The 24,312-nt window shown below is 43.8% G+C and overlaps 1 protein-coding gene across 1 annotated transcript in view; it reads right to left on the bottom strand.

Moving 5' to 3' along the window:
- PRKDC (protein kinase, DNA-activated, catalytic subunit) overlaps positions 1-24,312 on the bottom strand; it is a 153,011-nt gene that overhangs the window by 89,394 nt on the left and 39,305 nt on the right. Inside the window, exons 25-36 of the mRNA XM_084620823.1 lie at positions 23,713-23,865; positions 22,085-22,192; positions 20,253-20,479; positions 19,600-19,694; positions 7,914-8,013; positions 7,442-7,575; positions 6,740-6,994; positions 5,444-5,670; positions 4,297-4,505; positions 3,980-4,112; positions 1,752-1,910; positions 1,055-1,258 (exon numbers count right to left, since the gene is read on the bottom strand). Of these exons, the coding sequence (XP_084476949.1) occupies positions 1,055-1,258; positions 1,752-1,910; positions 3,980-4,112; positions 4,297-4,505; positions 5,444-5,670; positions 6,740-6,994; positions 7,442-7,575; positions 7,914-8,013; positions 19,600-19,694; positions 20,253-20,479; positions 22,085-22,192; positions 23,713-23,865 (2,004 nt within the window). The remainder of the gene's footprint in view (positions 1-1,054; positions 1,259-1,751; positions 1,911-3,979; positions 4,113-4,296; positions 4,506-5,443; positions 5,671-6,739; positions 6,995-7,441; positions 7,576-7,913; positions 8,014-19,599; positions 19,695-20,252; positions 20,480-22,084; positions 22,193-23,712; positions 23,866-24,312) is intronic.

Below are 24,312 nucleotides of genomic sequence, written 5' to 3'. Positions count from 1 at the left end.
ACCAGCCACAAGAAGTTTTCAAAAACAGAAGAAGTAGAGAATTTAAAAAGCAAGTGTTATAGAGAATATCCACTGCCAGCTACAACTATGTGAATATGAATATTTAGGAATCTACTAGATAGGAGAGATCCAGTTTTCAGACTAACAGCTGTTATGGCTCTGCACACACAGCACATTGGAGAATCATCAATATGCAAGTGCCAGCCTTTTAAAAAAAAATCACTTCTTTGCTGCTTACATCAGCTTTAATGACAGTGGAAACAATTTAAAGTGATACCACCAGCTTGATTATTTTTAGAACTGTCCGAGATAAAACCTTTTAAATGTAATGTCCAGACTACTTTTTAAAATTCCTTTGATTAATTTTTAAGTGGGGTGTCTTCTTCCTTGCTGAATTTTTCTGCAAGAGAGTGTGTGTGTGGGCTCAAAAGCAACACTGGCAAACATGCTTGACTCCTCTGCTCTGATACCTCTCTGCTGAGCTCTTTAGCAGCAATGTTGAAATAAGGCCTCCCAACTTCTAAATTCTTCCCAGGGACCTATAGAGGAGTCCCAAAAAAGAAGAATCACCTGTCCTCTTGATCCCAGGCAGAGGCTGCCGCTCCTCAGGTTTCAGTCACTGCATTCCCTGGACCCCTGCCTGGGCCAAGAAGACAGATCCCCACCTCCCATGGGCTTCTGCTGTCCCTAGCCCTTACCAGGCATCTTGAGCCCAATCTTAGAAACATCAGCTCGGCTGCTGTGTTACCAGTAAACCCTCTTTAATTGGCAGACTTTCTTTAATGGGGCCTGGGGAAGAGGAAGCATGTGAGAGTGCAGTGCATGGGAATTATGCCATCTTGCTATGGTGCATGAGGTATGCAGAACCAATGAGTATCAACACAACCCAAAAAAACAAACAAACCTCCACAACAAAGTGAAACACTGAAAAAAGAACATTTAACAACCCCCCCCCCCCCATCTTTCATTTACAGTTATTGTAGATGTTTCTTGTAACTAGAGAGGGTATGACATTTTCAACTGACTGTGTCCTTTTGAAAAAAAGATCCAGTACCATTTTGGGGCTGTCCACAGATGATTTCATAAGTTGAAGTATGGCCACATCCAGGTCTTTCAGCAGTTCTCGATTAATGGTTTCTGAGAACAAACTGTAGAAATATTCTCCATGGGAGAAGCTGATCAGACTCCTCTGTGATGTTCCTGATAGTGGCACAGACAGGATCATTGTGTTCAACAGGAGACTTACCAGCTCCTCACACTGTGGGAATTGGCACAAGAAGAGAGGTCAGTCCAGAGGTACTGAAATCACTAAGTGTCACTAGTCTTCTACAAAATCAAGAGAAGCTCTTTTAAAGCTACCTTCTCAAATAGTTGTACGTATACTTATAACACAAAAACAAATATTAAAACTTAAGGAAAAAAGCACAAACCCTCTCCCCCCCAGAACATTATCAGAATATTTCCCCTACTAAAGAATCCATGATTTGCCTTTGACGCTAGCACTCAACAATGGCCAAACTCTGGCTTCTGGATTCGAAGTGTTGAGGTAACTTTATAAATACAGCATGCTGCATACATACATAATTTTCTGTCCCAAAAAATACATGTTACAGAGAAATGGACCAGTTTCTTCTACAATGTTGCTGAAGACAGCACAGATAAGATTAACTACCAGAACAGGAAACATGCCAGAACCCAGAACTACAGAAATGGACTTGGAGACAGTACATCAGAAGAGGTGATCCTCCTACCTGGCTACCAAAAGCAAAGGCCAGCTGCAAGAGTCCATCAGCCAGTCGCTTGCTGCTGATGTCCAATGATGGAAGAGATTTCCTCTCATCTCCTGGTGCAATGCTTTTATAAACAACTGAAAGAAGCTTAGAGCCAACTGTGAAATGGAGCCCCGAACCCTAGAGAATGTGGAGAGGGGGTGGAGAGAGAACTTCTACTGTAAGTCTGCATAAATGCAGGAGAAAAATACAATTTAAACATTAAATTGCTCTGCCTAGCTGTCAAAAATAAATAAATTAAACCTCCGTAAAACTGTTCTGTGACAGGAGCACCACAGGGGTTCTGGGGAAAAAATCTCTGTTTTTTCAAGCTTGTTGACCTGACAATTGTCCCTGCACATAGACAGTCCTATTCATGCTCCTGGAAACCACACTTGAATAAACATTTGGTTTCAGAATGAGCTGATACCCATTTGGGGATCATTACTCACTAACCCAAAATTTGGACTCAAGACTTCAAGGGATGCTGAACCTCTTCCTTTAAGGGATTTTGAGGGACTTTAAGGGATTCTGAACAGTTGATGAGCAATACTAGTATGGACATTCAGAAAATCTTATGAGAATGTAGATGCCCTGAAGGAGGCACCATATAATCCGTGGGTACCACTGACACCAGTCAACATGCTGTCCTACTATCGCAGGTTTTTATCTGAACATATAGGGTGAAATCTTGGTCTTGGAGAAATTAACGGCAAAAATTCCATAAAATTTAACATTTACATTGTTACATGATAAATGTGGCATCCTTCACCAAATAGCAGAGTCTTTGTCAATCCTGAATGGCTGCTACCTATCTTGCTTCTTTTTTCCTTTACCTAGAGTGACAGAGACTGGCTGAGACATGAATTCCAGAACCTTGGTATCAGGGAGCCCAAGGAATACCTAGGAGGTTCCATAAAGGTTTAAGTTTGATCTGTACAACTTCCCTCTATCCTGCTTTCCTGTGACGCAAAAGTCTAAACAAGGCCCCTCAGGCTGCATCTGTTCAGCCAATGGAGCATCCTACTGGAAGGAAAGAGGCTCTCCTTCTATTCCAGAAGCTGAATAACCCACCTCTTCACAATTTGAACTCTGGTCTCTTGCAAAACAACATATGTAGTACTAATAGGATGACCTATACTGATTATTTTTTTGGACAAAGGATTTGCTCTTTAAAGGCCAGGCCTGCCAACACTCATGAATAAAGGAAACCAATTTTTATTTGCAACTATGTCCAAAATCTTCATTTTAATAACAATACATCCAAATAACGTATCCCCTATACCACACTTATGCGTGCTTCTCTGACACCTTTTCCCATTTGTCTTAATATTCTTCTCAGAATATTAATATATTGTAATATGTTGTATATTTCTCTTCTGAACACTGCTCCATCAGAGGGGCTGATGCTTTTCTATCTCGTTCTGATAGCATTTTAAATCTTTTCCTTCTTCTACTGACTACTTCACAACTGAATCATAACCAATGATATATTCTTATCTGACATTTTGTAAGTTTACATGCTAGTTTTCAAAATGTAAAAAGTTTGTTTGCATAGTCAAAACCACAAAAATCACTCTTTCCCCTGGACTTCTTTTAACGATAAATCAAGTTTTTTTACTTTTGTCAAAAATTAAGCACATCTTCCCCTTCTTTTTTCCCCACCATTACTGTCTGCAATCTAATCTTCTCTTTGGAATTAAATGTCTACCACTCCATTTGAAGTGCAGATATTTTCTTGAAATAACCTCCATTTTGAACATTAAGGTACACACATGTGGCCAGATTTTTAGCTACACTACCAAATTTACCACCCAATTGTACAGAACCATAGATAAAGGGATTTTTCACGGCTCTCTTCTATTGTTTTCATGTCCCAGTGTTTGGTATTTATTGAGTGTAATGTAAATCATTTATTTAGGGGTGGTATAGTCTGAGCACCAGCAATTCGAGAGTTCAGATCCTAGTTTCAACACCAACTCTCCAGTGTTACCTTGGACAAGTTACTTAATCTCTCTGCCAGAGTATTCTCATCTATAAAAGGATATTATTTATTGACCTACTTCACTAGGAAATTATGAGAATTAGCTAAGGCCTATTCTGCCATTGGTTACTTCACAAGCAACTCCCCATGACTTCATGGCCTTTCACATTAGAAAAGCTCTTGAATATGAAAAATCTTAACTGTTATTTTCTGAATCAATGTTTACCTGTGATTGAAGTGTGGAATGAAGCAGGCCAGCCTTATGGAGCTGCCTGCATGCAGACAAGATGGAACTAAGTCTAATATGATCAAAACGAGCATCTGGATTATACAGCTCAACAGAGCAAAGCTCCTCGATGCTGACAAAGGAAAGGAAAAATAAATAAAAACACAGATTGCCTGTGGGTGTATCAATATAACATGAGAAAAATACACCATCCTATAACTGTGCAATGGAAGCTTCATTCACTTTGCATCTCTCACTATGTACTGCATTCGTTTTTATTTTAAATTAGCCATTTATGGCTATCAGAGAGCTCTTACCTTTGTGATGTTATTCTTTTCTTTATACTTAGCTCCAAGGATTCTTTATAGGGAGATTTCATCAAAGCTTTTATGAGCCTCACAGAAACATCTGGGAGATTTTTCATGACTTGTACATCAGCTGTATTAAAGCCTATGTTTGCTGGATCACACACTATTCTCACAAGAAGTTCTATCAGATTTGCATTAAGCAATTCCTTCTCAAGTAACTGGAACGAATAAAAGATTAAAATGAAGCTGAAGACATTTTATTCTTAATCCTATTCGATGACCTATTCTGCTTTCCATAATTTTTCCTGTGCCTGAAATAAGCAGAATATGGCTATTCAATTGTTAATCTTAATCTCTTTCTCTCCAAAATGGCTCATTTTCAATATATTGTTAATTACTCTGATTTACAGAAGTTAAGTGGCCATTTTTAAAGATGCGGGTGCACAACATCACACCTTATTTCCACATACATGTGCTCATTTTAGTGTTCAAATAACGTGCCAATACTACAGACTTCTACACACATGAAGACTGCTAGTTATGCATCTGAACAAATTATGCAACTGCCAGTTATGCACCTGTATGCACCCGGAAATTGACTTAGCAGTGCCCTTTTTAAAATTCATAAGGAACTGTAGATATTAAAACTTCCATTTATATTACGTTAAATACAGAAAGAGACAGAGAGACTTGCATGTTCATTCTTCAAAAAGGAATTTAACAGGAAAAATGCAGAGCACAGTCATTTCTATAGCCATTGTCTCTCTCACAGTATCTGTACTATGATCACTTAGAAAAATTCCCAGATTCAAGAACATAAGATACTCATGCTGATGGCGACTCAAGCAACCTGACTGGCAAATATACATGGTATTAATTTCTCCTAATTAGAACTGCATCACCTCATTGCAAAATAATCCATGAAGTGAGGGTTTCCTTCACCTTACTGAAGCAGTCATGTCCAAAGAGCAGGACACTTCCTGGGGCTTAATAACCAGCTAGGATTAATGGCCCAAGGTATTGCAAAGGATGATCCACTTCTCCTAGCTAGTCATGAGTCCCCCACCCTCCCTCAAATCAACAATGCATAACTTTAAATAACAATTGCAACAACTGCAGAGGTCACCTTCTACAGATCAATAGGTTCAACACCTACCTTCCAGAAATCCTGTTGGCAGGTCTCCAGGATCATGCTGACAAACGCCATGATTCGGACTACGATCGTGCATTTGCTGTAATTATACTCTTCTCTTTCTTGTGGGCTGAACATATTGCCTTTTGACCCCATGTCAAAGCACCGCTCTGCTGCAGATATATCATGCAAGACAATAGTTTCAAGGAAGAACTCCACAGCTCTCAGGAATGAAGACCTCATCTTTGTACCTAGAAAGAATTACACCAAATCTAAATATATAGTGACCCCATAAATCTAAAAATACATTTTATGCTCAGCACAAAGAGAAAGACTAACATAATGCAATGACAATGAAAATATGGGGGGGGGGGAGAAAAGTCAAAATCTTTCCCCACCAGTGAAAGAATGAGATTTTTTTCTTCAAACCATATTTCAATTCATTGTTAGTATTAAGTTTTGGACATGAGGGATAGGTTTTCAGACAACTATACATTCTTAATGGATGTGTGTATTAGGTATCTGTATACATGTCAAATCTAAGTCCACATCTTTGAAAATCTGGCCCTCTAATATCTGCATTTAGTAAGAACCTTATTGTACACTTTAATGAAGCTAGGTATCTTGCCCTGACACACACACAGACCAGTATTTTACAAATGGTTATCTAATTCCACCACTGCATTTTACTACTATGGAAACATGCTGTTCAGAAATGTATGAATAAATTTAAAAAAAACTTTTACTGGATGCAGACCCAATTGCCTAACAGCTACACAAGGTATTGGTATTCATGTCATCAGAATACAAGTACTGAGCTCCCTTGGTTCGGTGGGGCTGAAGCATGAGAAAAGCAACAAACTCAAATGACTGGGCTGGCAGTGGAGAGTGAAGGAGGCGCCTCACTTTGATAATTGGTAATCGTCTTTAAGTAAGTGAAGGAGAGTGGTGACGGACTTTAGAAGGAATCATGCACAGATCTTCTCATTGGAGGTAGGGTTGCTGCACTGCAGGGCCTTTGAAGTTGGGACACAATTAAACAACGTGAGGGGAAAATAAATCCATAAGGAAAAGAAATTTAAATTAGTGTTTTTAAAATTGCAATGAAACATTTCTATAAAACACAAAATAAATAAGGTATTATACCAGCCCACTATTACAAAAAAAATCCACGTGGCAAGGCAATTGTTGCTGAAACTGATTGTGAACCTGTAAATCAAATCTATTCTTGAAACAAGTGTTAAGCCCAAGCTAGGAACCCCTCAGAGTGAGTTTATAACATGGATAATACTGACCCAGCTGCTGCCAGGATTTACCTACCTAGTATTTCGTATGGTTTGATCATTCCCTGCTCAATGAATGTATTGTAGCAGTCCAGAGCTGCTAAAAACATATCCATCCATTGCACAACTGCTCGCAAACTAAAGGGCTCCTGCACGTCACACAGTGTTGGCTGAGAAAGGATTCCAGAGAGATTGTCACCATCATTACCTCCCCCTTCAAATTTGTTGATGAGGAAAGAGATTCCTTGTTTTTTTAGAAGATCACCTAGCCACAAAGATGGGGACTGGTTTCCTGATAAAGAAGCATACAGAAATCAATGTTCTTTAAGTAAATACACAGCTGGCATTCAGCAAGGTATTATGGACACGGATCAACACTCAAAAACCTATTCCATTAGTTGCTCTTATTTTCTGGAAGAGAAGACAGCCAATACAGCGGTCAGATTCCCTTGGCCACGCTGCATATGTCAACTGCAAGGAAGAGGGTGGATTAGGAACCACTCCTCTTGCTCTGCATTAGCTGAGGATCCCCTCACAGCTAGCTACAATAGTTTTCCTGCACCTAAAGGTGGTCACTCCAGGTCAGAGTTGAGGCACACTGGCTGGAGGAAGTTTGCATGGTAAAAAAAAAAAAAAAATGCTGTTTTTATACTGAATGAAATACTTGCAGCTACTTGCACAGAAAATGAGAGCAGAAATGCACAATTATGTGAAGCAGAGGTATATGTGACCACGGTACCTGGTAATAAAGGAACAAACTCATAGAAGAGCTCCATGGATTTATGCCGGCACTCTGTCTGGGGTCGCCCACATTGCACCAAGAGCCACATGACAAGGTCCAACAGACACACTGACTTAGCATTTGGAAATCCTCTGCACAAAAATAAGGAATACAAATCAACAATCTTTACTGATATTTGCCAAAGACTTTTCTTTGTTTCAAGGAAAAGCCACAACAGCATCATGTTAATGAAGCCATACTGCTCTATTTGCAAAGATAAATATCCAATGAAGAATTATAGATGCTCTTTCCATTACCTCAGGGGTGGCCAACCTGAGCCAAGGGGCATTTCAGGAGAAAGTTTTCACACACAAGGGGATGCAGTTACGCATTAATGGAAGTCCAGACCCACCACCCTAAATTTTTACAAGAGCCATATGCAACGAACTAAGATATAGTATTTGGAAAGGCAAAATCTCAAACAACTAACCTTGGTATCCGCCGTTTTTCTGCCTTATTTAGAGAAGATGCTTTGTGCTTAATTATGCGCTTTAGATGATCAATGGCATCACAACATTGTTGAACTGTACCTGTTATCAAAGAAAAGGGAAGTGCTCATCTATGAATAAATGCCAATAGTTGGGCCCAGTTAAAGAATGGAAAATTCCTGACCCAATAATTTCCTTTCTGCTAGCTGAGTCTCTCAAAATTCTATTATGTCTGGCATGCTCCCCTCCACTCTGGAGTTTTTGGAGATGGTTTAAAGTTACAGCACGTCTCAGGCTGGACATGCTCCCTTCTCCCACTTGCTGCCAGATAAGTCATTTCAAAGCTGCAGAAAATTCATGGAAAGCAAATTAACAACAGTAACCTCAATGCCAACTCGATAACTATTTATAGCAGACAAACAGCCTACGTGCTGATGATCTAGATGAAAAGCTTACCCTCAACAGTGAAGCCATCCAGGGTGGGTAGAACTGTGGGAGATGCTGCTAGCAGAAACAAAATTACTGTATAAGAAATTTTCCATTCTGCAGCCCAGCTTTTCCCACAATTCTGTTACATCTGGAGCAGTGAGCAGAAGTAGGGAGGAAAAAGATAAACAGAATGAGGTAGGAAGGGAATCCCCCTTATTGACAGTTGCCCAACAGGCAATACTATTACTGGGCCACCACCTGCTGCACTTTCATCCAGGAAGCAGCTTCTGCAGACAAAAGAAAGTCCACTTTATATAGTGTCTGATCAGGTGTTGGCCAAAAGACCAGATAGCTGCACTCCATCTCTCTGAAGTGGAAGCCCTTGCCCATCTGGACCACAAGGATGTCCTGATCTCGTGAAGCGTGCCTCAATTCCTTCCAGAACAGGGATGCCAGATGACTTGTAGGCTTCAACAATGCACAGTCTGATCCATCTGGCAATATATAGCCTGGAAACTCGGAGTCCTTGGTCACTTCGGGTGGCTTCTGTACACTTGAGGCAAATCTTCAGTGCTCTTCGGACGTCTAAGGTGTGCCACAGTTTTTCAGGAAGGCGCTAATTTAAGTTGTTGACTTTTTGTCTACTGAGCCAGCCTGCCTTCTAGTTCATCTCTCCTTCACATGGATTGCTTTTTGGAAGGGAGAAAGCATTCTGCTCGTCTCATTACTACCATCACTTCTTTGTGTAGCACTGGGCTTCTTGTCCCTCCCAGGTTGTTTCTGTATGTGACTGTGGTAGTGTTCTCTGATTGAACCAGAAAGTGAATCCCCTCTAGGGGGCTCTGGAACCTTTGTAGGGCGAGTTTGACCAATCTGAGCTCCAGGAGACTGATGCAGTGGTCATTTTCCCCTGGGCTCCAGATTCCTTGTGTGGTTTTGGGTCCCAAATGTGTTTCCCAACCCTTCAGATTGATATTCGTTGCAAGAATCAGAGGGTATGGAAGGCACATGGGGGAGGGCCTTTGCAGGCACTCCCTGAGGCTATCCACTATGTTAGGAAACAGAGCACCTGATCTATCATGCACCCCAGGGAGTAGTCTCACACTTTCATGAGGAAGACCTGGAGTATTTGGATGTATGACCTTGCCCTTGGAGTGATCCCTGTGCATGAGATCAAGAAGACAGGTAGCTGAAGACACTGAGCTACAGCTGGCCTTTTGCACTCTCATAGTAGTCTCTGGAAACTGAATATAGGGGAAAAACCTCCTTAGGCAATGAAGGTACTTTATTACACTACATTTCAGACCTTTAAGTGCACGTTTTCACGTTTATTTTCTTGTAACCCATTCTAACTTTATTCCTTTTACCTAGCATCACTTAACTTATGTCCTATTGTTAATAAATGTGTCTTATTTTTACTATAAACCAATTCAATGCTGTGTTTAAAAGGAAGATTGTACTCATGTCAGTTAAGTTAATAAGCTATGATGTGCTTTTGAGTCTTTAGAGGAACAGACCCGAACATTTCTCTGAAGTGACCAGGAGGGGGGCTGGGCATCACAGAGCACATAGTTTTGGGAAAATCAGGGACTGGGAGTATGTTGGTCACCTTGCTGGTTGTAACCCAGGTTGGTGGAAACCACAGTGGGGCTGTAGACAGTCTGCTGGGGTCAGAGCTGCTGAACCAGGGCTGTCTAGTACACAGACATTCAGGTTGTGAGCTGCATGCTGGTATGCTTGTTGTGAGCATCCCAGGCTGGGAGCTACAGCAGGAAAGCAATATGAGGCAATCCAGAATTATAGAGCAACCACTCACTGGTCTGGACTGCCCCCGACACCCATCACACCTTCCTCTGATATTTCTGAGAAGAGCAGGAACAAAAGGAGTGTCTCAGCCTGAAAGCAGGTTTGTATCCCTTCTGAGAGCACCCAGTGGAAGGAGAAGGGATTACTTAGATTTTACAGCATTATCTGCTGCCATCTTACATAACTTTTCTCCAAAGAAGAGAGATCTTGTGATAATTGGAATATTCACCTTCAGCTGAGCCTGGGAAAGCTGCCTTACACTGGATCCTTCTGGACTTAGACCAGCGCTCACACGGTTGCTCTGTCTAAAATGGGGCAGAGGAGCTCAGCCTGGAGACACTCCAGTGGAGCTTCAGGTGGCTGTGACTATCACGCTGCTCAGACCCTGAACCAAAAAGGAAGAGAGGAGGCTTGGAAGAAGAGAAAACTGCCAGTCACTGCCCAAAATGGCTGAATAACTAATAAACTGAAAGGACAGGAGTAAAATGAACCACCACTTGACTGCTGATGCAGAGGCAGAAGATCTGGCCACAAGCAGGAGAAAGGGACGCGGCCAGCATGAGCAGTGCTGAGAGTTCAAACCACCTATAGAAACTGCAGAGTGAATGAAAGCAGCCCAGACATAACAGAATTGTGGGAGACTCCAGGCTGCAGAAATGTGTATTTCTATTATGGGATTTCCATGAGGATTACATGCAGGATCATGCCTACTAATAATCGGGCTTTGCATTTCTATGATAATTTGCCCAAGGTCACCGAGCAAGCCTGTGAAACAGCTGGGAGTCATAGAAATCATAGAAACATAGGACTGGAAGTGATCTCAAGAGGTCATCTAGTCCACATGCACACAATCACAGGATTAAGTATACATAGGCCATTCCTGCAGCTGTTTATCTAATCTGTTTTTAAAAACCTCGAAGGATGGAGATTCCACAACCTCCCAAGGTAACCTGCTCCAGTGCTCAACTATCCTCACAGTTTGAAAGCCTCCCCTAATATCCAACTTAAATCTCCCTTGCTGCAAACTAAGCTGATCACATTTGTAATAAGTAGGACAAGAAGTATACATATGTGAAGACTTATGCCCCCCACTCTTCTCTTCTCTAGATTAAACATTATCCTCAGGAGGAATTCTGCACCTAAAAATTCCGTGCACAATATTTTAAAATTCTGCAAAATTCTTTATATTTTATTTTGTCAAAACAACATAATATAATCACATCAGTTTCAATTAGTCTGGTAATTTATTTCAAAATACCTGTCAGCAACTGTGTATTTAACAATACAGACAACAAACACGATTACCCCAGGAGTAGAGAGTTAAAGAAACCCCTACAACAACCCAGTTGCTGTTTCTCTGTCCCCTGCCCTCCCAGACCCCAGCCACCTGCACATATACCCCTGAGCTTCAGGGCCAGACACCTATACCCTCTCCCTCCAGACCTCAGCTGTGCCTCCCCCCAACCAGCCCAGACACCCACACTCCCAGCGCCCAACCACAGGGCCCCCCGCAAGCCCATACATTCGCACCCCCTTCCCTCCCAAAGCCCAAGGATGCAAAGGGAGAAACAGCCTAATACTGGGTCCTGGGCTTGTACAGAGTTTCTTGCATGCCACCTGCTTACTTCAGGATGTGCTGGGAAAAGACCATTACTTTTCCGTAACTGGTGTTCTTCGAGATGTGTTGCTCATGTCTATTCCACAATAGGTATGCATGATTGCCATGTGCACCAGTGCCGGAAGTTTTTCCCCTAGCAGTACCCCCAGGGGGGAGCACCCCCCCCCCAGACCCCTTGAGCGGCACCTGTCTGGCGCAGTATAAGGGGGCTGTGCTCCCCCCCTCAGTTTCTTCTTGCCAGACCACTCCGACAGAGGGAAAGAAGGGTGGAATGTGGAATAGACATGAGCAACACATCTCGAAGAACGCTAGTTACAGAAAAGGCAAATGTCCTTTCTTCAAGTGATTGCCCATGTGTATTCCACAATAGGCCATTCCAAGCTATATCTGTTGGAGGTGGGTAGGAGTTCACAAGTTCTCGGGAGGGAGTACCACCCTGCCAAACCCGGCATCATCCCTGGCCTGGGAGATGATTGCATAGTGCGAGGTGAACGTGTGCACCGAAGACCACGTGGTGGCCCCTACAAATGTCCTGGATGGGGACGTGGGCCACAAAGGCAGCGGACGAGGCTTGCGCCCGAGTCGAATATGCCCTCACAATGGGCAGCAGGGGAACCCACGCCAGCTCATAACAGGAACAGATGCACAAAGTAATCTGGTTAGAAAGCTACTGAGTGGAAATCGGCTGACCCTTCGCACGCTCAGCTGAGACGATGAACAGTTGCGAAGACTTTCTGAACGGCTTGGTCCGCTCAAGGTAGAAAGCCAGAGCTCACCTCATGTCGACCGTGTAGAGATGGCGTTCCTCACTAGTCGTATGCGGCTTGGGGCAGAGGACTGGCAGAAAAATGTCCTGACCCATGTGGTAGGTGGAGACCACCTTCAGGAGGAATGCGGCATGTTGGCGGAGCTGGAGCTTGTTGTCAGGGTTCCCTCCCCACTCTGAACTCTAGGGTACAGATGTGGGGACCTGCATGAAAGACCCCCTAAGCTTATTTCCACTAGCTTAGGTTAAAAACTTCACCAAAGGCACAAATTCCTTTTGTCCTTGGACAGTATGCTGCCACCACCAAGTGATTTAAACAAACATTCAGGGAGGGCCACTTGGAGCCCTATCTCCCTCAAAATATCCTCCCAAGCCCTTACACCCCCTTTCCTGGGAAGGCTTGAGAATAATATCCTAACCAATTGGTTACAAAGTGAGCACAGACCCAACCCCTTGGGTCTATAGGGCACTGAAAAAAAAAATCAATCAGGTTCTTAAAAGAAGAATTTTATTTAAAGAAAAGGTAAAAGAATCACTTCTGTAAAATCAGGATGGAAAATAACTTTATAGGGTAACAAAAGATTCACAGAGGAGCTACCTCTAGGCTTAGTTTCAAAGTTACAAAAAACAGGAATAAACCTCCCTCTAGCAAAGGGAAAATTCACAAGCTAAAAACAAAAGATAATCTAACGCGCCTGGCCTTATTTACTTACTCTTTTTGCAATACTGAGACTCATTTTAGGATGATTTTAGGAGGCGTTTTCTGACCTGATGCTTCTCTGCTTTCTCAGAGAACACACACACAAAGAGCACAAACAAAGCCTTCCCTCACCCCCCCAATTTGAAAGTATCTTCTTTCCCCATTGGTCCCTTTGGTCAGGTGCCAACCAGGTTATTTGAGCTTCTTAACCCATTACAGGTAAGGAAGAATTCTAGGCTACCCTTAGCTGTATGGTTACGACACTTGTCCTTATGAAAAACTGTATACGGCGGTTCAGAGGTGAGGACCCTGAGCTCCGAGACCCACCTGGCCAACATGATAGCTACCAGAAAGGTCACCTTCCACAAGAGGCGAGACCAGGAACAGATGGCAAGTGGTTCAAACGGGGCCCCCGTGAGACAAGCCAGCACCAGGTTTAGGTCCGACTGGAACCAGGGGCTTGGAATATGGCTAGAGACGGTCCAAACCCTTAAGGAACCGGCTGGTCATAGCATGGGAAAACACTGTGTGCCCTTGCATCGGGGGATGAAAGGCTGACATGGCTGCCAAGCATACCCTGACTGACGAGGGGGCCAGTCCCTGGGCCCTCAGGTGGAGGAGGTAATCAAGGATAAACTGGATCAGGGCAGTTGTTGGGGAAACACCCTGGCCTGACGCCCACCTCAAAAACCGAGACCACTTCGCCACATAGGAGCGACGAGTGGAGGGCCGTCTACTTTCGAGGAGGACGCAATGAACCTGTTCCGAGCATGTCCTTTCCTCACCACCTAGCCACTGAGCAGTCACGCCGTGAGGCGAAGCATTACTAGGTTGAGATGGAGGAGGCAGCCCTTGTCCTGAGAAAGCAGGTCCGGGTGGAGCGGCAACTGCCATGGCGGAGCTACCACCAGCCCCGAGAGGGTCCCGTACCAGTGCTGCCTGGGCCACGCCAGGGCAACGAGGAGGACCCTGGCTTTGTCCGTCTTTATTTTCTCCAGGGTCCTGCTGATCAGAGGGAACGGGGGAAAGGCGTAAAGAAGCTGGCCTAACCATGACAGGGTAAAGGCATCAGAGATAGTGCCCCTCCCTAGGCCCCCTCGGAGCAGAACTGGGGGTATCGTCAGTTCTGCCGGGTTGCAAATAAGTCCATCTGGGGAGTATCCCACCTTCGGAAGAGCTGGTGAGCCACTTCTGGGTGTAGAGACCACTTGTGCTGAGAGGAAAAATCCCTGCTCAAGCGATCCACCCTCACATTCCAGGCGCCCGGCAGGTGGAAGGCTTTTAGGTAGATGTTGTGGGCTACACAGAAGTCCCACAGACTGAGAGCTTCGTGGCAGCGGATTGGGCCCCGTCTTGCCTGTTGATATAGAACATCGAGGCCCTGTTGTCTGTGAGGACCCTGACCACCTTACCCTCCAGGTGTGAGCGGAAAGCCATACACGCCAGTTGCACCACCCTGAGTTCCTTGACATTTATATGAAGGGGTAGGTCTTGTAGAGACCATAGGCCTTGGGTTTGAAAGTTCTTCACGTGGGCCCCCCAACACAGGTCCGACGCATCAGACACCAGCTCCAACAACAGGGCCTTGCCCCTGAACAGGAACCCTTGGAGCATGTTGTTTGGGGTGGTCCACCACAGCAGGGAGGTGATCACCGAGTTCGGCATGGTGAGGACTTTGTCCATTCTGTCCATGGCCCGGGAGAACTGCGATGCCAGCCAGAGCTGGAGGGGCCTCATTCTGAGTCTGGCGTGACCGACCGCATATGTGCGCGCAGACATGTGACCCAGCAGTTGCAGGCAAGCCCTGGCTGTCGTCACCGGGAACCTTGTGACCGAGTCGATGAGCCCTTTCAGGGTCTCGAACCTGTCTGGTGGGAGAGAGGCCCTGGCCGACGTTGCGTCCAGTAGCACCCCAACAAACTCTATGCGTTGTACCGTGACTAACATGGACTTGCTGTTGTTTATCAACAGGCCCAGGGCAGTACATGTGGACAGGAGGAGCACCACATGATCCCTCACCTGTGATTGGAAGGTGCCTTTGACTAGCCAGTCATCCAGATATGGGAATATTTGGACCCCCTGGCATCTGAGGTAGGCCGCTACTACCGCCATACACTTTGTGAAGACCCTGGGGGCAGTGGACAGACCAAACAGTAGGACTGTGACTTGGTAGTGACTCTGTCCCACCACGAAACAGAGGAAGTGTCTGCGTCCCTTGAATATGTGGATGTGGAAGTACGCTTCCTGTAGATTGAGGGCAGCGTACCAGTCCCCAGGAAGGGGATGATGGAGGGCAGGGAAATTATGCGGAACTTGAATTTCACCATGTAGTGGTTCAGGCCTCACAGGTCCATGATGGGCCTGAGCCTGAGCCCCTTTTGGCCTTCGGGATAAGGAAATACCAGGAGTAATACCCCTTGCCCGGGAACTCCTTGGGCACCGTCTCTATAGCTCCTAGGTCCAGGAGCCACCCCACCTCCTGCTTGAGCAGAGCCTCATGAGAGGGGTCCCCCAGGATGGACGGGGGCGGAGGGCAGTTGGACGGCGAGGAGGTAAATTGAAGGGTGTAACCTCAGGAGATGGTGTTGAGGACCCATCGGTCCGAAGTGAGCCGTGACCATTCCAGGAGGAAAGCACACAACCAATTGGAGAAAGGGAGCTTTATTGGGGGTAGGTCCCTGCTGAGAACTGGCGGGGTACCCCGAGCATCCCATCAAAAAAGACTTTTGCCCACCTGCTTGACCTCAGAAGGCAAGGATTGTCGTTGCAGGCACTTTCTATAGTCCTGCTGCTTTTTGTGGGCGGCCTCATACTTCGGGAGAGCAGCCTGGGCGGGAGCCTGCTGCAGCTTGAACTTAGGTTTTGCTGGAGGAGGGACATAGAGGCCCAAGGTCTGGAGAGTCAGGCGGGAGTCTTTCATGCGAGGCAGCCTTGTGTCTGTTTCCCCAGCAAACAGAGCCTTCTAGTCGAAGGGGAGATCCTGCACTGATGACTGCACTTCACTAGAGAGCCCGGATAGCAAAAGCCATGACACTCATCTCATGGACACCACTGAGGCCATGCACCGTGCGGCCGTGTCCGCTGCATCCAAAGCAGCCTGCAGGGATGCCCTTGCGGCCGCCGTCCTTCCTCCGTGAGCGCCTTAAGCTCCTTATCGCACTCCCGGAGGGAGTCCTTCAAACTTAGGGAGGGATTCCCAGATCTTGATGGTTTGCTACTCATTTGTCGTAGCTGAAAGCTTGATGACAAATAAACTTTTCTCCTGAAAGTATTCGGGCTCCGAGAGTCTTTGTTCTTGGGGGGTCGGGGCTGGTTGCCCAATTCAACCACCAAGGAGTTGGGTGCCGGGTGGGTATACAAATATCCGTGTCCCTTCGTGGGTACAAAGTACTTGCGCACTGCCTTTTTAGAGATGGGAGCCATTGAGGCTGGTGTTTGCCACAGGGAATTTGAAATTCTTGCCACCCCTTCATGGAGCAGCAAGGCCACCCTGCCTGGTGCTGAAGGGGACAGCACATTGAACAGGGAGTCTGAGGGCTCTTCCATCTCCTCAGCCTGGAGGTGGAGGCTCTCTGCCACACTTTTTAGGAGGTCTTGGTGGGCCCGGTAGTCCTCCTGCGGGACGGAGGGGGGCAGGGCCACAATCAGCTCCTCCAGACAGGGCAAGGCCGGTGCGGTGCTTTGGGTGTCGTCCGGCACCAAAGGATCCACTACCCGGTCGGACTCTGGCACAATACCAAGGACAGAGGTCCCACTGACCTTTTTTCTGGCAGTCTAAAGATGGACGCTGATGGTGCTTCCGAGGCCCCAGCCGCCGAGTGAGCCCCCACCAGGGGCTGCGCTGGAGGCAACGGTGCCCACTGGTACCACTGGGCCGGCCATGACGCTTAGTGCCATTGCGCTTGCTGAGGCACCGGCGGGGCCTGTAGACAGGTGGCTGTGAGGGGAGGCCGGGCTGGCATATGATCCACTGCTGCCTCTGGACCGGGAGTATCGGTGGTGCAGGGATCTATGCTAGCCACGGGACCGTGATCTTGACACAGAGGAGCGGCACCGACGGTAGTAGCTGCTCCGTGAACAGCCTCGACGGGCAGACCTACGTCAGCAAGACGCGGGTGATCGACGCCCGGGGCTACAGTGCCTTGGCAGAGACTTGGAATGGGAGTCCAAGCGGGACCGGCGTCAATCATGCCACGACTGACTGCGGTATCTCCTGCGAGATGAGGACCATTGGCAATGTCCACCGTGGTCCCGTCAATATTCGATTTGCGAAGACAAGCGGTCCCAGGAGTCCTGGTTGGACGGCACCCATCCAGACAGTCGGGCCAGCGTCAAGGGCAATCCACATGGACTGAGCCCTGAACGGTCACTGGGCGGTGAGCAGTGTCAGGAACGTTCCCTCGACCAAGACCGGTACCAGGCCGGTGATGACTGCGGTGATCCCAGTGGTGGCTTGCCTCTGGAGCGTGGGGCTGACATCACCTCCACCTACCAGCTGAATGAGGAGGATGTCGCGGCTTCCGGGGAGCCCCACAGATAACCATCGCCCAGAGCCAGCCTCACCCCGTCCCGTACCACAACCCCCTCCCACACCCAAAAAGCTCTGCTGCTGCTGGGGAGGAAGGCACGGAGCCAGGTAGGGAGCCTGCCGGCCCCGCCAAAATGCTCTCCCGCCCCTCCCAGCACCAGGGGGGTCCTGGGGTGCCACCCATGCCCACCCAGCACCAGCAAGAGTCCTATGCCACGTGCCACCACCCACAACTCCCCAGCACCAGCAGGGGTCCCGAGCTGTGTGCTGCCATCTGCACTCCCGCAAGCAGCCGGATTGCCCTCCCCAGCACCCGTGGAGCCCCAGAGCAGTCCCCCCAAAGTTTTATTCACTGGTATTTTTAGTAAAAGTCATGGACTGGTGACAGGCCGTGAAAATTTGTTTACTGCCAGTGACCTGTCCGTGACTTTTACTAAAAATACCTGTGACTAAAACGTAGCCTTAACTATAACCACCAGATCATTTTCTGCAGTACTGCCACCTAGCTTGTTATTCCCCATTTTATATTTGTATATTTTATATTTCCTCCCTAAGTTTAGTACTTTGTACTTTTTTTTTAATTAAATTTCATTTTACTGATTTCAGACCAATTCTCCCATTTGTCAAGTTTGGTTTGAATTCCAATCCTGTCCTCCAAAGTGCTTGCAACCCTTCCCAACTAAGTGTCATCCATAAATTTTAAAAGTGTACTCTATACTCCATCATCCAAGTCGCTAATGACAGTGTTGAATAGTACCAGACCCAAGACATAACACTACAGGATTCCACTTGATAGGTCCTTCCAGTATGACAGCAAACAATTGATAACTACTATTAGTATGTTCTCTCAACCAGTTGTGTAACCCCCTTACAGTTATTTCATCTAGGCCACATTTCCTTAGTTTACACATGAGTATCTCATATAGGACAGTGACAAAAGCCTTACTGAAGTCCAGATATATTACATCTACTATAAAACCCCCAGTCACTACATATCCTAACTCCCAGGCCGCTGCCACAAAATCATCTTTCCTACCCCCTGTATATATCGTTTAGAGATAATTTCTTTGGCATATATGACTAACTCACACAGAGAAGGAGCTCATTCTTTTCCATATGAATGCTCCCGTGGCCACTCCCAGTAAAATATCACATCCAAAATATTTTTCTTTGAAAGAAATAAAGAAAGATTTGGAAACAAGGTTTTGGTTTTACATTTTAACCATTATTAGTTGACAAAGGGCTATTGGAAAAAAGGCAAGTAAATATAATAATATAGGTTATTATTTAATATTGGGGAAGAGGTCATGAATTCTTCACACAACTCCCATTCCCAGAACCAAATGGGGGAGCATAAGAGGGCTAGTGGCTGAGGGTACTGCTAAGTAGGTGGAGCCCTCTCCATCAATGCAGAAAAATACGTTTTTTGAACCCCATATTTGTTACAAAATAGCCTTTAAACTCTAAAAACTATTGGGCTCCATTTTTACTTTGTGTAACTGTGGGACCAGGACACTTAAGTCAGAAGCATCACTCAGTTTTTTGACGTTTTGCTGTAAAACATCTGTAAAACTCTGATTTATTTTACATACAGATATAAAAATCCCACACATTTAAGAAATTGGCACAGAAATGCCAGTAAATCAGAAACCCAATTTAATGAGGAGCCCTGAGAATGGAAAATAATTGATCCTCTGGTAAGAAGGGAACTGCACTGTAGTTTACCTACAACTTCAATGTCATGGCTTGGCTTAGTTAAGATTGTTTCATTAGCCATCTAAAAGGATGAGAGACCGGATGGTTTATTCATTCCATTTCACAATAAATCAGTTTCAACTCACCTAGTGACTTCTCATCTGTATGGGTCAAGGCCAGACTTTCCAAATACACAACCAATGCTTCAAACACAAATTGCTCTACGAGAGAATTTTCTTCCCTATAAAATGAGGAAGAGAGTAAATATGCTAAAAAGCATGCATAGGAGTAACAATAGGCAAGTGAATATGAAACTCAAATATGAAATTTAGAAATAAGTTAAACACCACATTTCAAATGAACAAAGAAATATCCTATGCTTAACACAGACTGCAAGAGTATTTTAGACCATTATCAGCAAAAGAGAAAATTACCTAGCCATCATTAAAAGTGGTACTTTATTTATTAAAAGTGGTACTTTATTTAAAAAGAAAAACTGTTAACTTATCATTTTTATCTGGCTTTGGGACGAAAATTCACCACCTCAGCCTCACTGCTCTCCACCCCACATAGAACCCAAATATTTAGGCTCTCTGTGGGTAAAGTCAATTTCCCTCACAGTATATAGTCTTAAGAGGTCTATTGATACAGCTTCTTTACATATTAATAGTCAGCATCAACCAACCTCAGTGTAAGTGGATAAAAACCTGGGTTCTCTTCTCAAAATGTCTCTCTCCTCTAGTATATTAACATTGCTTATTTTAGTCTAGCTTAGCTACCGTTCAAGTTTTCAGCTCACCTAAATTCTCTATAGATGTTGTTAAAAGCAAGCGCAGCTCCCAACCTCTTCAAAGCATTAGGGTGAAGAGCAAGGCTGTACAGTCGCTTGAAGAGTGACTTGGTGTTCACTGGACTTTTCTCCTGCTGTTGCGGCGTTGTCTGCTTAATGGACCATTTCATAAATTCTCTAACACACTGACCACAGAAGTCTCTCAAAGAGCTGTCAACAGGATCCACTATCCCATCCTGAAATTAAGGGCAGACTGTTTCATTACAAGAAGTAGAAGCTTCAAGGCTAGCATTGCTGTGGTTTTCTACTTCATACAAAAGCAGGTTTCTCCCTCCCCATTATAGGCCTACTTTCACTTTAGTGCCCAGATGAAAGGAGTCAACACCTGCAATATGTGAGAGAGAGAATAATGTAATATAAAAGGTGAAGAACTGGACAGAATAAATGTCTGGGGAAAAAACTCCAACAATCTTCCAGGGTAGAGGGAAAATGTTAGACTCTGTCTTATATTAAGGTTTATTTATTTATTAAGAAGTGCTCAGATTCTAAGGTAACAGGAATCTGATAAGAACCTAGAAAAATTAGATTAGACAGTCAGAACTAGGTTCTAAACTTGGTGCTATCAGAGGCTTGCTGTATCATTTTGGGCAAGTTAATTTCCAAGCCTCAGTCTTCCCATCTATAAGAAGAGGACAATATTTATCATAGCCGTCTCATAGGGGAGGTGAGATCTATTCAATTAATGTTTGTGAAGGGCTTTGAGAACCTCAGCTATAAGTGCTAAATATCATGTATTATTCCAGTGGACAAATATAAGAATAAGCATAGAGAAAAAATAATTCACAGTATAAATGGCTCAAAAAAAAAAAAAAAGTTTGCGCGGGGGGGGAATTCGTGTATGTGAGTAAGCTTTTAGATTAAAAATAAAATTCCCTACTGAAGTCATCCAGACACAATACCATTTGCTCAGTAAAAACTGACTTCCTGCATTAAGACAGTACTTCACAGATCATCTACAAAGGGAAGGGATGTTGGTCCCCTTTTTTTATCTTTACAATATATAAAGGCAGCTGGAATTGTTTGTTTGTTTGGGGACGAAAATAACTAAGTTTTTTTTCTGCTTGTAGTTTCTATTTGAAATTCAGAGTCTTGTCTACTCATTTTCCCCCTGGAAGTTTATGAACAACTGGAGAACTAATACAATGACATCACAGTATTAATGAAGCGTATCTTAAGAGCCGAGTGGAAAAAGGATATTTAACCAGACTATTTCTGGGTAGTATTTTTTTTTTTAATACCTATTTCAGCTGAATACCAAAGAAATGGGAGAAAGTTCTTTTGGTTAAAAATTCCATTCACCTGACCACTGTGATAACCTTAATTGATCAGTATGGTGCAAAAAGTAGTTAAACTTTTGCCTGAATAATAGCTGCAGAAAACTTTCAAACAGGCCATACAAAATGGTATTTTAGTACTTTCTTGTACATGCTGATCACAAAAAGGATGGCTAGGATCTTTCCAAGATTAACAATATGCTTGCTAATTTTTAAGATACTTGACTTATTTAGAGATTGTCAAGTGAAAAAAAAAGATGAAGGATTCACAGGAGTATAAAGCCCAACATAAAAGTAAATAATAATGAATAAAGATGGCCTGTGGAGGAAAGTAATAAATTGGGTTTCTTCTTTACATGAGAGGAAAATCTGTAAAATGTGTATATTTGTTGTTAGAGTTCCTTTAGCAGATCATACTTTACTTTTTAAAAGACGTCACACACGAATAATAAATAAAAACAACAACAACAACAATAATAATAATAAAAAGAGAAACCAACTTCCTACCAGAATAGCTTCCAGCAATGCAACTGTGTCCTGACTTTCAAATTTTTTGTTGTTGGTGAACCAGTGAATCAATTCAATGACTAGAAGCTCATACAACTGCCTTGTTACCTGAAGAGATGAAAACCACCACCCAATAGGTTAAAATATATATTTACATTCTAGCTTGTTTTCATGTGACAATGAAAAAAAATGTATTTATTTATTTTTTAAAAAAGGAGGAGTCCGTAAAGTGAATGAGTGAAAAGCCAATAATTTCATAATTATAGGTCCACATATCCAACAGCAAGGATTAAAAGCAGCATTTGACTTGGAATCATCTAGACTCTGTTTTCCCTTTTCAGGTCCTCAAAGCCAAGAGCTCACCAAGCTCACTCTCACTCACATCGTACATCACAACAGCAACCTTCTGGTTGACACTGGTGCATACAACCAGACTTTGAAAGGAAGGCAGGTAGGTAGAGCAGTATATTTGGTTTTTAAACCATACTCAGTTTGGGGTTTTTTTTAGCATCTTTTTACCCTTACTATTTAATATGTTGTTGGATTTTAACACTTACTTGAAGGTAAATTACCACCAAATATTGACATCTTGACAGAAAAGAGCATTTAAAGAACTTAAATGTGCCAAATTCAACTTTGATGTAATTAATGTATTTCCTTCAAGGTTGAATTTAGCCCAATGTCTGCAAAGAGGGTTTTACTTCAATTGGTGTAGTCATTTCCTACATATTTTTCAAAATGCAAAGTCTATTTGATCTCAGTCTCACATAGACTGAGGACACCATATGGGCCCCATGCACACTAACTTCAGACTTGCACTGCTGTAATTGGGCACATCACCACTGACTTCAGTGGAGCTGTACCCACACTTACACCAGCAAATAGTTAGACTTGATATCTAAATCTTTTTATTTTGGTGCACTGGAAGAGAAACTCAGCTGGTGGGTCTTAAGACATAATTCTTTTATAGGATGAAACATTTCAGAATTTGAAAAATCTTGTATGTTCAGTAATTTTAAACTGTGAGACTCAGCTTCCCATCTGTAAAATGAGGATGATAATACCTTCCTACAAGGGATGGGAGGGTTAATATGCTTTGAGATCTTTGTCTGGAAGGTGTTATAGAAGCACACAGAATTATGTACATCATCATCTCCAGATACCAAATATCACAAATTGTGCCTCATGTATTTTTTCTCTGGAGCATGGCAGCTGTACATTAACTGTGTATTTGGAATGATTAATTCCCCCCTCCCAAAATTAACTTATTTTGCTACAGAAATCAAGAACTCATACTTTGGAAAACTCTTGGAATGAATCAGAGAAGACTGTTCTTCAAATGATACTCTTGTGAATTAACCTGGATTGAAGTCCATCACTGGACTTTTCTAGGAGGCTTTTGTCTTCCACTTTGGAAGCTTGGGGGATAAGGATCTCAGTACACAAAAAGTATTTATTTAAAAAAAAAAAAAAAAAAGGCAGCAACATGTGCCATAATATTTTATATCATGTAGTAAATGTATTCCAAAATTTTGACGCTTTTAACCAAGCTATAAAGGAATTTTCTAAGATATAACAGTACAAAGTGTGAGTTTCAGTAGGAGGCACAAACAAATAAATGTATTTACCTGGTCTACATCGCAGGCAAGCCGAAGCAGTACAGGAAATATTCGTTTACACAGCTGATACATGGGTGGGGAACCTGGATGTCCATCTGGCATTTGAGATGCCTTCCCCAACATGTACATAACTATGCTATGCAAGAGCTCACATGCTGCAACCTGCAATAAAAGTTTAATCAGCCTTTTTTGTTATGTACCAGTTACTTATACAAGAAAGAAATGGGGTCGGGGGAAATTCTTATCACTAATGCATGTTAATGAACTGGTTTTGATCTATACTGTATCCTCATCCTAGCAACAAATATTGCACTAAGAAGTACTTCAATACTGTGCTCACTAAGTAATTCAGATACTAATACAGTTTTTCATAGCAAGTTATTGCCTCCCATTTCATTGTGCACAATTGGGGTTTTTGTTTTTTATGTTTTTGCAAAAGATACGCTCTAGGAATTATTTTGGGGAAGTTCTATGGCCTGTGTGTTATACAGCAGGTCAGGCTAAATTGTCACAATGGTCCCTTCTGGCCGTGGAATCTATGACCTGGAGAAAACACATTATTGAAAACCATTCATGGCCTTTCATTGCTATTGCCACTACTGGCCTCGT

Source organism: Lepidochelys olivacea (assembly GCF_965140295.1).
Source record: "Lepidochelys olivacea isolate rLepOli2 genome assembly, chromosome: 2".
In the NCBI taxonomy this organism is placed as follows: domain Eukaryota; kingdom Metazoa; phylum Chordata; order Testudines; family Cheloniidae; genus Lepidochelys; species Lepidochelys olivacea.
This window is presented reverse-complemented; position numbering and strand designations above follow the sequence as displayed.